The following is a 12,683-nucleotide window of genomic DNA, read 5'->3' as shown; positions in this document are numbered from 1 at the left end:
TTTTTTTTTTTAGTTCATCCTGCTTGGAGTTTGTTGAGATTCTTGGATTTGTGGGTTTAGAGTTTTTGTCAAATTTGCAGTTTTTTGATATTTTTCCCACTTTAGTTTTTCTGTCCTCTTCTCTGACTCCTGTTACATGTATGTGTTAGACCATTAGACCGCTTTATATTGTGCCACAGGTAGGAGTTCTGTGTTCTGTCTCTCATTTTCCTCTTTCGTCTTCCATTCTGGATTGGTTCTTTTCAGGTTCACGCAGCCACTTACGTTCTCTGTCATGGTTTTGTTCACTGCACCAGTTTCAGGTTCACTGCAGTGTTTAGTATTTTAAGCCCATATCGTTAACTTTTCATTTTTGATGCTATATTTTTCTATTGTACAATTTCTATTCCTTAATAATTCCATTTTTCTATTAAGATTTCCTGTTTGTTTTCTGATTATGTTCATGGTTTTCCTTTCAGTCTTTTAATAATACATAACAGAAACTTTTTAAAGTCTGCCTGCAACTTCTGCCATTATTTCTGAATCTTGTTTCTGTTGATTGTTTTTTTTTTTTTTCTGTAGGTCAGAGTCACAGTTTCCTGTTTGTTCACTTTTCTAATGATTCCTCTTTTTTCATAATGTATATTATGGATGCTAGGGTATTACGTGTCTGGATCTTGTTCTTTTGTAATAAAGTTTTGTTTTGGCAAGTGGTTAATTAGCTTGTGCATCAGCTTGTTCTTATTTTTAAGTTTTAATAAAAATGAATCTAGATTATCCTTATTCCTAAGGTTTTGAGTATTTAATGAAGCCTAACTGTTTGGCACTCAAATGTCTCCCAGCCATATATAAGCAGCAATAGCTGTTTAGCTCATGGAGGCCTGGCGTGCTGTGATTTATGGGATTGCAAAGAGTCGGACACGACTGAGTGACTGAATTGAACTGAACCTGGTAGTTTTTCTTTGCCAACTTGAGTAGAAATCTACAGTATACCTGACCAATTTAATATTTGACCAAGACTCTTGTGCAGATTTCTAAAACTTCATATCTGTACAGTTCTTCTTGATGATACCTTGCTCTATAAATTTCATCTTTTCAGGCAGTTTCTAATTCTGATACCTGCTTAGATCAGTAAGACTGCCATGTTTTGTTTTTGTTCTTCCTCTCTATTCTACAGTCTGGAAAATTCCTCTGGGGAGAAAAAAAAAGATTTTCTTGAGATTTACCTTGTTTCCCTTCAGAAAGTGCACAATCCTGTGTTGGCCCTTGTCCAGTGGCTGAAAATAGTTATTTATTTACTTAACTAGTTTCATGCTTGGCAGGAGCATCGACTGTATCAGTTATTCCTATACATTTAGAAGCAGGAGTCTCAGCGTATGTTGTCAACATTTAGCACATGGGATTTGAACAGTTCATTCTGCTTTAATTATGTCCTGTTTAGCTTTACTGTTTCTGTAGCAGTGTTGATATTTTAAATTTTAGTTGCTAATGAAAACTTAACAGTCTATAATGTTCTAATATTTTGATACTATTATGTTTAATTTTGAATTAATATGAGGCAGGTGAAGAATAGAATAATATGGCATTCATTGCATGCTAAGGGAGACCCTTATTCATAATTCTAAAATTTCAGGAACTCTCCATATACAAGAATTTCAGAGACAGAATTGTGGACATGTATTTTTATTTAGTTTGATGATTTTACTGTGAAGACTTAATATGTCTGCCCACTGTGTCATTTTACAAAGCTTGTTTTAAATGAACTGATGTGAAATCTTTGCTCACAGTATACTGTGTAGTATTTCTATCTCTTTTTCCCTAAATACATTTTCTAAAAAATTTAATTTAAGTCTACAAGTTTGGTTAAAACAATATTAAGAACCTTATGATGAAAAAAAAAGAAAGAATCTTATTGTGGTGAATTTATTTCCATGGTTCTGTAGAATGAACTTTAGTGATAGTGTTACATGGGAGTTGCAAAAACAAGCAAATTGCTATTTTTTTATTCATTTACATCTTTTAAATGGTTCAGAAAAGGATACCTTATGATTATATCTTCTAAATATATTTTAAGACTGCTTTTATAAGATTGGATTTTGATTAGACACTTATATTAAAACTGAATTATGCATATATCTGGCTTTATGTTTGGAGGAAAGAAATTGTTGAGTGAAATACGTTGCACTCTTTCCTATTTTTCTTGTAAACCCTGTATGCCATTAGAGTTTATCCTTGGGCAAATGAAGAATTTTTTAGGAATTTTTCTGGGATAAGGTAAGTTGAATATCTGTTGTTACTTTTTCCAGTAAACTACTACTCTTATTTGTAATGAGTGACCTGTTGTAGGAGTAGTGCTTTTTAGGAAAAAAAAAATAGATTGAAGTCTGTTTCCTTAAATGCACACGAAGGGTATGCCATCTTTAATTACTTTTATAGGTCACATTGACAAGATAATTGGGTTAGTGGCATTGAGTATAATTTCAATATAGAAGACTACCAAATTTCATTAATGGGAACATAATCATTAGGAACTGAAACATAATTACTGTTCTGAAGTGTGATAAAATAAAAAGCTAAGTACTGTACCATCTCATATTCAAATAGAGTTTGGTTTTTGATTTTCATTTGGCAGATTCAGTTATTTGGGGGAATTTTCTAGTTGGTTAGTTGTTATGTGTGTGCTTTTTTGTCACCTTATTTTTGACATTTTTATTGCCTATTTGGCTTCCCTGGTGGCTCAGTCAGCCTGCGGTGCAGGAGACACAGGTTCAGTCTCTGGATCGGGAAGATCCCCTGGATCTTCCAGTATGGCTACCCACTCCAGTATTCTGACCTGGGAAATCCCATGGACAGAGGAGCCCGGCAGGCTACAGTCCATAGGGTCACGCAGAATTGGACACAACCAAATTGACTTAGCCGGCAGGTACGCATGCACTTATGCACGCACTGAGTAAGCAAAGAAGCAAAAGGTGAGGTAAAGTTGAATTTGTTGATTGGAAGATCTGTTAGAAGATGACAGCTCTGGGCTTTAATAATACTTAATAAAATTTCTGTATGTGGTGCAGAGAGCTCTCAACCAGGACTGACTGGGAGAGGGCCTCAACTGTTAAGCCCTCCAGCACTTCTCTGGGTATTTTGCCCCTGACTTGGTTTGTAATTTCTGGCAACAGATGCACGAAGGAGCCCGTGCAGATTTTGGGATGTCTTTTTCCTGAATAGTTGCGTCGTTTTCAGTGCTCTGTCTTGCAGACCTCAGCCTCCCTGAGATTCAGTCTTCGTCTGCTCGTCTCCGTGGACTGTCGTGTGCCCTGAGACTCTTCTTCGTGTGCTGTGATCTGTAGAGCAGTGACGTTACCCAATGTATCACGTCCCTCCCCCGCCTCCGCAGTTCACAGCCCCTGCTGCCTGTTGTTCAGTGTCTGACAACAGTTAGCTTACACATTTTGTCTCATTTTGTTGTTTAAGATAAAAGGACACATTTCTCCTCACTTCACTGTGGCCAAAAGTGGAACTTCCCTTACTATATTTTTACAGAAATAAAGTTGTAGAAAGCTAATTGAAGGTTTTAAGAACAATGTACTTAAATTATTCTTTGTATGAATGTTCTTGTTGTTGTTTAGTTGCTATGTCTTTTCCGACTCTTCTGCGACCCCATGGGCTATTGGCCCGCGAGCCTCCTCTGACCATGGGATTTCTCCGGCAAGAATACTGGAGTAGGTTGCCCTTTTCTTCTTCAGGGACCTTCCCAACCCAGGAATGGAACCCTTGTCTCCCGTATTGACAGGAGGATTCTTTCCCACTGAGCTACCAGGGAAGCCCTTGATGTGGTTCCTGGAAAACAGTGAGAAGTCATGAGTGTCACTTTTAATTAGCTTCCTTTAATGCCTTTTACTATTATTACAAGAAAAACGTTGCTTTAGGCTTTCTGCTGGGTAAATAGGAACACTAAATTCAGTTGCTTAGTCTTACGTTTCTTTGGCTGTGTCTGGTTGAGTTACTGCTGCTGCTCTCCCCTCCCTCGTATCCCTCAGATCACTTTGCTTGTTGACTGTGGAAGAATCAGAGAGTTAGGAAGCTATTGCAGAGAAACTAGGACTGATGAATCTATTAGAGGATGGAAGTGTCAGGGATGAAAGCACAGAGGATAATTAGGTTTCTTGTTTTGTCATCTGAATGAGGTTGAGTTGAAGGAAATGGATCTCTTGAGTGAGATGCTAAAGACTTGGTGAAGAACAGATTCTCGGGTTGGGGTGGAAATCAGTTGTGTTTTGGACTGTATATTAGGTTTGAGAAGTGAACAATAAAATAAAGATGGTGAGTACATAGTTGATTGTAGAACAGCTTTGTGGTTGGCTTTTGCATTGAGCTTTAGCCAGTTGATTTCTTGGTGCTGAATGTAAAATTTTACATTTTTGTTTCTATACATTTTTCTCCTATGATTTTATTATCATTTGCATTAACTATCTCAGCCAGATTTTTGAGTGTTACTGTTTCAAAAATTAAGACTAAAATTTGTTTAAACTTAGGACAGTAAAGTCTGACATAAATTATCATATCTTTAAGGTGCACAGACTTTCTGTAATGAATACAGTGCTTTAAAAATTGCTGTTATGAAAGCACATGTTGATACATTTATAGAAAAGGAGAACTTGGAACTTCATTACCATATTTGCTCACTTGTCTTTTCCTTATTCTGTCATTGTGCTTATATCACAGTATTTTGATAAATCAGAACTAAATATTTACATTTCTGTAATTATGTGTGTATTTATTGTTGAGCCAAATATTACACTGAGACCGTAATTTCTTACATAAGCTTTATTTCTCCTGGAGTTAAAATCTATCTTACTTATTCATTTCGGTTTCTGTAGACTCATTGGTCATTTTCCCCAAATGTGCCTGTACTCTGTCATGTGCTTATAAATAATATTTTCCATGTTATGAAGTACTCAGGTTCCATTTTTGACTTTGCTAGAAACCTATTCCATGGTGGCCTCTGGAATCCTGTTTCATTTTGGAGTGGTTGTTCTTTTTTCTACATTAGAGTACTGATTTACTAAGTTTCACGTTGTCTTTTTTGTTTGTTTGTTTTGATTTCTTTAAATAACTTCCTAAGGAAGAGTGCAAAGATAAAATTTTAACTTTCTGAGAAGGCTTAAAATGTCCTTTTACTTAGATACTTGATTGACAGTTTAGCTGGGTAAGAAATTCTGAATTTTGAAGACTCTGTGTAGATATTTTATAACTTTCAGCAGTATACCATTTTTACTTTAGAGTAAACCTTCAGTGCTATTCTGATTACATATCCTTTTTATGTGACTTGGTTTTTTTCCTCTGGCAGTTTTTAAGGACCTTTATTTCTTGGCTTTGAATTTTCATTATAACATGTGTCTCTTTCTCCCCCTTCTTTAATTTGCATGCACTTGTTTGCCTTTTGTGGCTTCAGAGACTTCTTTCCTTCAGTTAAAAAGAAAATGTTATTTAAAAATATAATTTCCACACCCCCTACCCCAATTTTCACATTATATTAACACTTGTTGGACCTTTTGAAGTCCACTAATGCTTATTTTTTCTAATGTGTGTTTTGTCCCTTTGTCTACCTTTTACTTTCTGTATTTGAACTGTCTATATTAAAAAAAAATTCTGGTTGCTCAGTATGGCTGCATTTTAGTTTTTTTTTTTTCAGTTTTGAATGTGGAATGTGACTTGTAGGATCTCAGTTCCCCAACCAGGGATTAAACCCAGGCTACTGCAGTGAAAGTGCCAAATCCAAATTACTAGGCCACCAGGGAGTTCTGTGTGTGTGTGTGTGTGTGTGTGTGTGTGTGTGTGTGTGTGTAATTGGCATTTTTGTGGAATTTAGAAAATGGCAGTAACATGAGATCATTTTGTTGTGTTTAACAGAATCAGAAGTTTAGCACCAAATTTAAAGTTGTTTACATTTTTACTAAACTTAAATTTTTTCTTTTTTATTTTGACAGAGGTGTTATGAACATAAACAGTACAGAAATGGATTGAAATTCTGTAAACAAATCCTCTCTAATCCCAAATTTGCTGAGCATGGAGGTAAGTGTAAATGTAGTACACTTGCATGTAAGCATAAGTAGGTAAGGTTCTGCTTGCTTATCTGATTTCACTTATTTGGGCTCTGTTACTCCCAGATGCCAAGACTATCTTCCAGAGAGAATGGACCTTATCCTTATGCCTGTGGGAAGATATTTAATACTAATAGTTTGAGTTTATTGTTGAGAAAATGATAACACGATCTACTTGAGTTCTGATTTATTTCTGCTTTGAATATTAGCACCATAGGAAAGGCAAAAGAACCTAGTAAAACAAATATGCTAATTTAAGTTTAATAAGTAAGTTTATTTTAAATGGTTACAAGAAAATTTTGCTTGACAACTTTGGTTGAGCAGAAGAAATTTTATTCCTGAGAGTAAACTTATTCAGAAAGTGTCTGTTTGGGCCTTTGCTCATGAACCAGCATCTTCTTATTTAGAGCATTGTATCTTAGACAGTCATGTTTAAGATGTGATTTATACATATTTTGAAAGTTTATGTAGCATTAGCCTATGTGAGGGTAGAAGATTGGACAGTGAGAAGTTTGTAGGATAAAGGCAGAGCTTGTAGCTAAACTTTTGAAGAGGCAAAGGAACAGTGAACTTTCACAGGTCTGATTCGTACAGTTAGGAAACATGGTTCTTTGTTAATTGGATAGTGTTCTGTTAGTGTTGAAGAGAGAGAGTAATAATTCTCTGTTAGCTTTCTGTACTCTTGCATACTTTCATTATAATAATAACATTGTTTAAAGACAGAAAGCAGTGGATATTAACTATGTAAAATTTTCTTTCTCCATTTCCTTCTTAAAAAATAGTTTTGCTTGGGACTTCCTTGAACATCCAGTGGTTGACTCTATGCTTTCATTGCAGGGGGCACAGGTTCAGTCCCTTATCAGGGAACTGAGATCCATGCCGCGTGGTATATATGTGTGTGTATATATATATATATATATGTGTGTGTGTGTGTGTGTGTCTATATATATATATATATGTAATTTTGCTAGCCAATTGGATATTAGGTTGTTTTATATTCTTTCTAAAAGTATACATAACAGTAATGTAATATAATAGACAACATAGAGTTTGAGTACAGCATAGAACCAGCTTTCATTGTTTCTAAAGTGTACTTTCCCCTCATATTTCAACACATCTGAAATCAGGTTGCATATGAAGTGTCATAATTTAATTGCAGTAGTTTGTAGCAGCAGTAAGTTATGATTTATTCTAAACTTCCTGACAACCTACATTTTCATTAAAACACTTGAAGGGGTTTCTTACAAGAATAGATTTTTACCTGTTTAACAACAAAGTGTTACTTTCTACGGTACCTTGCTAATTTGGCTAATTGCCAAATATATTTTGTTTGTTTGCTTCTTTTTTTCCTTGAATTTACGCAGATTTATGATGATTAGTACATACTTTTTTCTTTTTTGCTTCCATTTCTTTATCTCTATTTTACTGTAAATATTGATTCTTCCTTTCTATCTTTAATCCTTATCATTTATACCAAATTAATTTTTCTATAAATTTAAATTTGTAGTCCTAAAAGTTAGGCAAATTAACTATAACATTTTATACTCCTTTGTGCTTCATAGAACATACATTGTAAAATTAGAACTATTGCTTTTTCCCTTTCTGAAAATTAGTATTTTCCTCAACTCTTTGTATTGTGAATGGTGGATGTCTGACATCTTTAGTTTGTATTTTTAATAGTAATCCCAAAGAATCATTTTTAAATGGTAAAAATCAGAAATGTAGATAATTGATGCATATATTTTAATCATTGAACAGTGAATTTAATTTCTGTGTAACTTGGGTTCACAGAGATAAAGTCCGTTACAGGATTTCACTTTCCCATACTTTAAAGGATTGGTTTAACTAGGTCATCCCATGGAAAATAATTTTGTCTTGTTACCATATACATTACCAGATATTCATGCGTTTCTGTATCTGTTTATCTAAAACACAATTCTAGGGAGGCCTGTATTATGGAAATGTGTAGTTACTTCATTTGTCAATTTAAAAAATATTTTAATTCTGTAAAAGCCTGGATATTTTCCCAATAATCTCCTTGAAGTTTTAAATACTTAAGATAATGTAACAGTTGTTTTTGAGATTATCGTACCTTTTTTGTTGTTGTTGGTTATCTTTAAGTTCCTTCTTTCTTTTTTTTTTAAATAGAAACCCTGGCTATGAAAGGATTAACATTGAACTGTTTGGGGAAAAAGGAAGAAGCTTATGAGTTGGTTCGTAGAGGTTTGAGAAATGACTTGAAGAGTCATGTGTGTATCCTTTTTGAGATATATTTAAGGGTTGAATTGAGATGGCTTGAATTTAGGCAGCAATTTGAGAGAAGTTTTAGATCTCTCTTACTGTGTAACTCAAGAAGAGATGATTCTTTCTTCAGTTGAGTACCATCACTTGCTTTCTTTTAGGAAACATTTTTGTATACCTGCCATGGCCTAAAATCATATCTATTTACAGATAAATGGGATTTGCCTATTTTAATATCTGTGAAAGCTCTTCCCACACTTAAAAAAGAGGCACCCTGCCAGGTTCATCATAGCATCAATTTAGAGAAGGCTATACGATAAGGCATGTTAGAAGTCAAGTATAGTGTACTGAGGAAGCCCAGGGTTTGGAGTGTGCTTCACTTAGGCTTTAATCTCAGCTCAGCTTCTTTTTAACTGTGATCTTAGGGCATAGTCCTCATGTGTAAGATGAGAATAATCATACCCACTTCACTGTGGTCTTGTAAAGATGTGATGATACTTAACATAGTCCCTGATAATGCTAAGTACTGTATGAGATAAATTTTATTTCATTAAGGGAAGTGTGAGAGTCAGAACAAGTACAAATGTCTAAGGGAAGATAGAGACAAAATTCTGGGTTGCTGTTTTTTAAATAGTTTTAAACAAATATTTCTTTACCTGTTCTGTTGGCTAACAGTTTTAAGTGCTGAAACAACAAATTTTTAAGTGTTAACTTATGTGCAGAGTACATCATGATTAACGCTGGGCTGGAAGAAGCACAAGCTGGAATCAAGATTGCTGGGAGAAATATCAATAACCTCAGATATGCAGACAACACCACCCTTATGGCAGAAAGTGAAGAGGAACTAAAAAGCCTCTTGATGAAAGTGAAAGAGGAGAGTGAAAAAGTTGGCTTAAAGCTCAACATTGAGAAAATGAAGATCATGGCATCTGGTCCCATCACTTCATGGGAAACAGATGGGGAAACAGTGGAAACAGTGTCAGACTTTATTTTTTTAGGCTCCAAAATCACTGCAGATGGTGATTGCAGCCATGAAATTAAAAGACACTTACTCCTTGGAAGGAAAGTTATGACCAACCAAGAAAGCATATTCAAAAGCAGAGATATTACTTTGCCAACAAAGGTCTGTCTAGTCAAGGCTCTGGTTTTTCCAGTAGTCATGTGTGGATGTGAGAGTTGGACTGTAAAGAAAGCTGAGCGCTGAAGAATTGATGCTTTTGAACTGGTGTTGGAGAAGACTCTTGAGAGTCCCTTGGACTGCAAGGAGATCCAGCCAGTCCATTCTAAAGGAGATCAGTCCTGGATGTTCTTTGGAAGGAATGATGCTAAAGCTGAAACTCCAATACTTTGGCTACCTCATGCAAAGAGTTGACTCATTGGAAAAGACTCCAATGCTGGAGGGATTGGGGGCAGGAGGAGAAGGGGACGACAGAGGATGAGATGGCTGGATGGCATCACCGACTCGATGGATGTGAGTTTGAGTGAACTCCAGGAGTTGGTGATGGACAGGGAGGCCTGGCGTGCTGTGATTCATGGGGTTGCAAAGAGTCGGACACGACTGAGCGACTGAACTGAACTGAACTGAACCCCTGGAATAATATAAAATAAGAAAAGAAAAGGATTTTGCTCTCAAGGATCTTACAGCCTAGTGCAGGAAGATATTTGATAGAAGCTTAGCACGTCTAAGTACATAAAATGTTACAGCTTGTTCAGAAATTATCACTAATCCAATAAGGCAGAAGTGAGTTAGGAGTAACCAGAAACTATAAAGGTAAGCAAAGGGTTAGTTAATAAGGCTGTTGTACATATTTTTTCATCATTTTTTAATATTGGTGTAGTGTTCTCTATTGACTTACTATGCTTTATATAATTCTGTTCCTCTTGATGAACATAAATTTCAGGATAGATTTTTAGAAGGTGATGATTTGTGTGTGCTTGTGTGTTCAGTCATGTCCAACTCTTTGTGACCCTGTGGCCTGTAGCCCACCAGGCTTCGCTGTCTATGGGATTTGCCAGGTGAGAATACTGGAATGGGTTGCCATTTTTTCCTCTTGGGCATCTTTCCACATCTCCTGTGTCTCCTGCATTGGCAGGAAGATTCTTTACCACTGAGCCACTGGTGAAGATTAGAGGCAGTTAAAAGGCGTTTCAATGCTCAAGAGAGTTGAACAAGTCCTCAAACAATAGGGTATTGTTGTTGAAATGGGGGTGGGCTGAATGAGGAAATAGGTTATGGGGGCCAGATTTTGAAGGGTAGTATATCTCAGACTTTTAAAGCCATGTTCCAACTGAGAAGATTTGCATTATAAAAGCAAAGATCGTTTTTCAAATAAAATTTATAACATTATATATATATTTTTAGTTATACATGTCACCCTAGACATTCTTTGTTTACTGGCTCTGTTAAGGGTTCTTGTTGTAAAAGTTGTCAGATTGGAAAATTTGAACCTGATCTGAGAGAAATAATATTAACTTTCTGGAAAGGGAAATAGACTTTTTTCTTTTGATTGTATGTATTTTAGAAAGATTACTCAGGCAAGTGAGAGTGAAAGCAGAGAAACTGCAGGAGGTTGGGTGATTTGCAATAATAAAAATCTAAAGTGAAAAAAGACCTGTATTAGGAGAGTAGGATTATGTACATATTTTTTCCCTTTGTAGTACAGTTGTATGACCTACTGTAATTTTACTTACCTGTATTCCTTACTAGACTTATAAAATTTTAATGTATGTCATACTATGTTGTGGATACCTGTTCTCTTTCAAAAATAGATTATTCTCAATATCTATTGAGCCATTTATTTTGGGTCAGCCACTGAGCACTTTATACATATTATTCTATTTTGTCACCATACTCCTATGCTGTATGGACTTTCTCTTTATTTACATTTTATAATTAAGGAAACATAGTAAGATTAAATTAACTTATTTAAGGTAAGGCAGGCTAGACCTGTTTTCTTTGTCTTGAGAAGCTGTATTGTTTTCCATTGTTATCAAACTGCTGCTGCTGCTGCTAAGTTGCTTCAGTCGTGTCCGACTCTGTGTGACCCCATAGACAGCAGCCCACCAGGCTCCCCAGTCCCTGGGATTCTCCAGGCAAGAACACTGGAGTGGGTTGCCATTTCCTTCTCCAATGCATGAAAGTGAAGAGTGAAAGTGAAGTTGCTCAGTCGTGTCCGACTCTTAGCCACCCCGTGGACTGCAGCCCACCAGGCTCCTCCATCCATGGGATTTTCCAGGCAAGAGTACTGGTGTGGGGTGCCATTTCCTTCTCCAGTTATCAAGCTACTGCTATCTTTATATTCTTTCTCTTTTTTAAGCTTTTACTTTTATAAATAGCTGTAACTTTCTGAGTTTCCTGGAAAACATTATTGGAATATTATTTCTTGACTTGTAGGTTGTATCCTTAACTAAATCCTTTAGGTTGGCATGTTTATGGCCTTCTCCAGAGGTCAGACAAGAAATATGATGAAGCCATTAAGTGTTACAGAAATGCGCTAAAATGGGATAAAGACAATCTTCAAATCTTAAGGGACCTTTCTTTATTACAGATTCAAATGCGAGATCTTGAGGGTTACAGGGTAAGTAGAGAATTTTTTTTATTCTAATGAAGAAATATTTTTAACATATTTAAAACTTTTTTGAGTACTTTTTGATAACAGTTTTCCATTAAAAAAAATTAATTGAATTTGCCTCCTTCCTCCAATAGTGGTTGTGTTTGTAACTGGACTAAGCAGATTTAAAAGTTACTTTACTGTGAAGCACAGTTGGATTACTATACAGGATTGAGTTAATTCAGTGAAAAATTAACACACACACACACACACACACACACACACGTTTGTTCTTTTTACCTCCATAGAGACTAGCATTCTGTTTTTGTAGCTACATTAGAGAGGGGAGATTTTTTCCTTTCAGTTTTACTCAAATACAACTAATGTACAGTACTGCATACATTTTAGGTGTACATCATGATGATTTGATTTCCATCTTGAAATGTTACCACAACGGGTTTAGTGAGCATGCATCATGTTATATAGATATAAAATAATACAAAAAGAAAAAAACTATTTTCCTGGTGATGAGAACTTCTCAGGTTTCCTCTCATAGCAGTGTTTACATATAGCCTACAGAAATGTTAATTCTATTAATCACTTTGTACATTATATCCCTAGAACTTAGTTTTGCCTTGGAATTGGATGTGTGTACCTTTTTATCACCTTCATGCAGTACACCATCTTGCCCCCTTCCCACCTCTGGTAATCACAAATCTGATTTCTTCTTCTGTGAGTTTCATTAGTTGGTTATTTGGCTTTTTTTTTTTTTTTTAGTTTAACTGCCCTTAACTGCTCATATTAGTTCTTGGTGCAC

The 12,683-nt window shown here is 35.6% G+C and overlaps 1 protein-coding gene across 2 annotated transcripts in view; it reads left to right on the top strand.

The window, feature by feature from the left end:
- NAA15 (N-alpha-acetyltransferase 15, NatA auxiliary subunit) overlaps positions 1-12,683 on the top strand; it is a 71,366-nt gene that overhangs the window by 19,076 nt on the left and 39,607 nt on the right. For both annotated transcript variants that reach the window (XM_015101512.4, XM_012097460.5), the window contains exons 2-4: positions 5,961-6,045; positions 8,223-8,327; positions 11,736-11,893. In XM_015101512.4, the coding sequence (XP_014956998.2) occupies positions 5,961-6,045; positions 8,223-8,327; positions 11,736-11,893 (348 nt within the window). The remainder of the gene's footprint in view (positions 1-5,960; positions 6,046-8,222; positions 8,328-11,735; positions 11,894-12,683) is intronic.

This window comes from Ovis aries, chromosome 17 (genome assembly GCF_016772045.2).
Source record: "Ovis aries strain OAR_USU_Benz2616 breed Rambouillet chromosome 17, ARS-UI_Ramb_v3.0, whole genome shotgun sequence".
Lineage (NCBI taxonomy): Eukaryota > Metazoa > Chordata > Mammalia > Artiodactyla > Bovidae > Ovis > Ovis aries.
The sequence above is the reverse complement of the archived record's forward strand: the minus strand, read 5'-3'. Positions and strand labels throughout refer to the sequence as shown.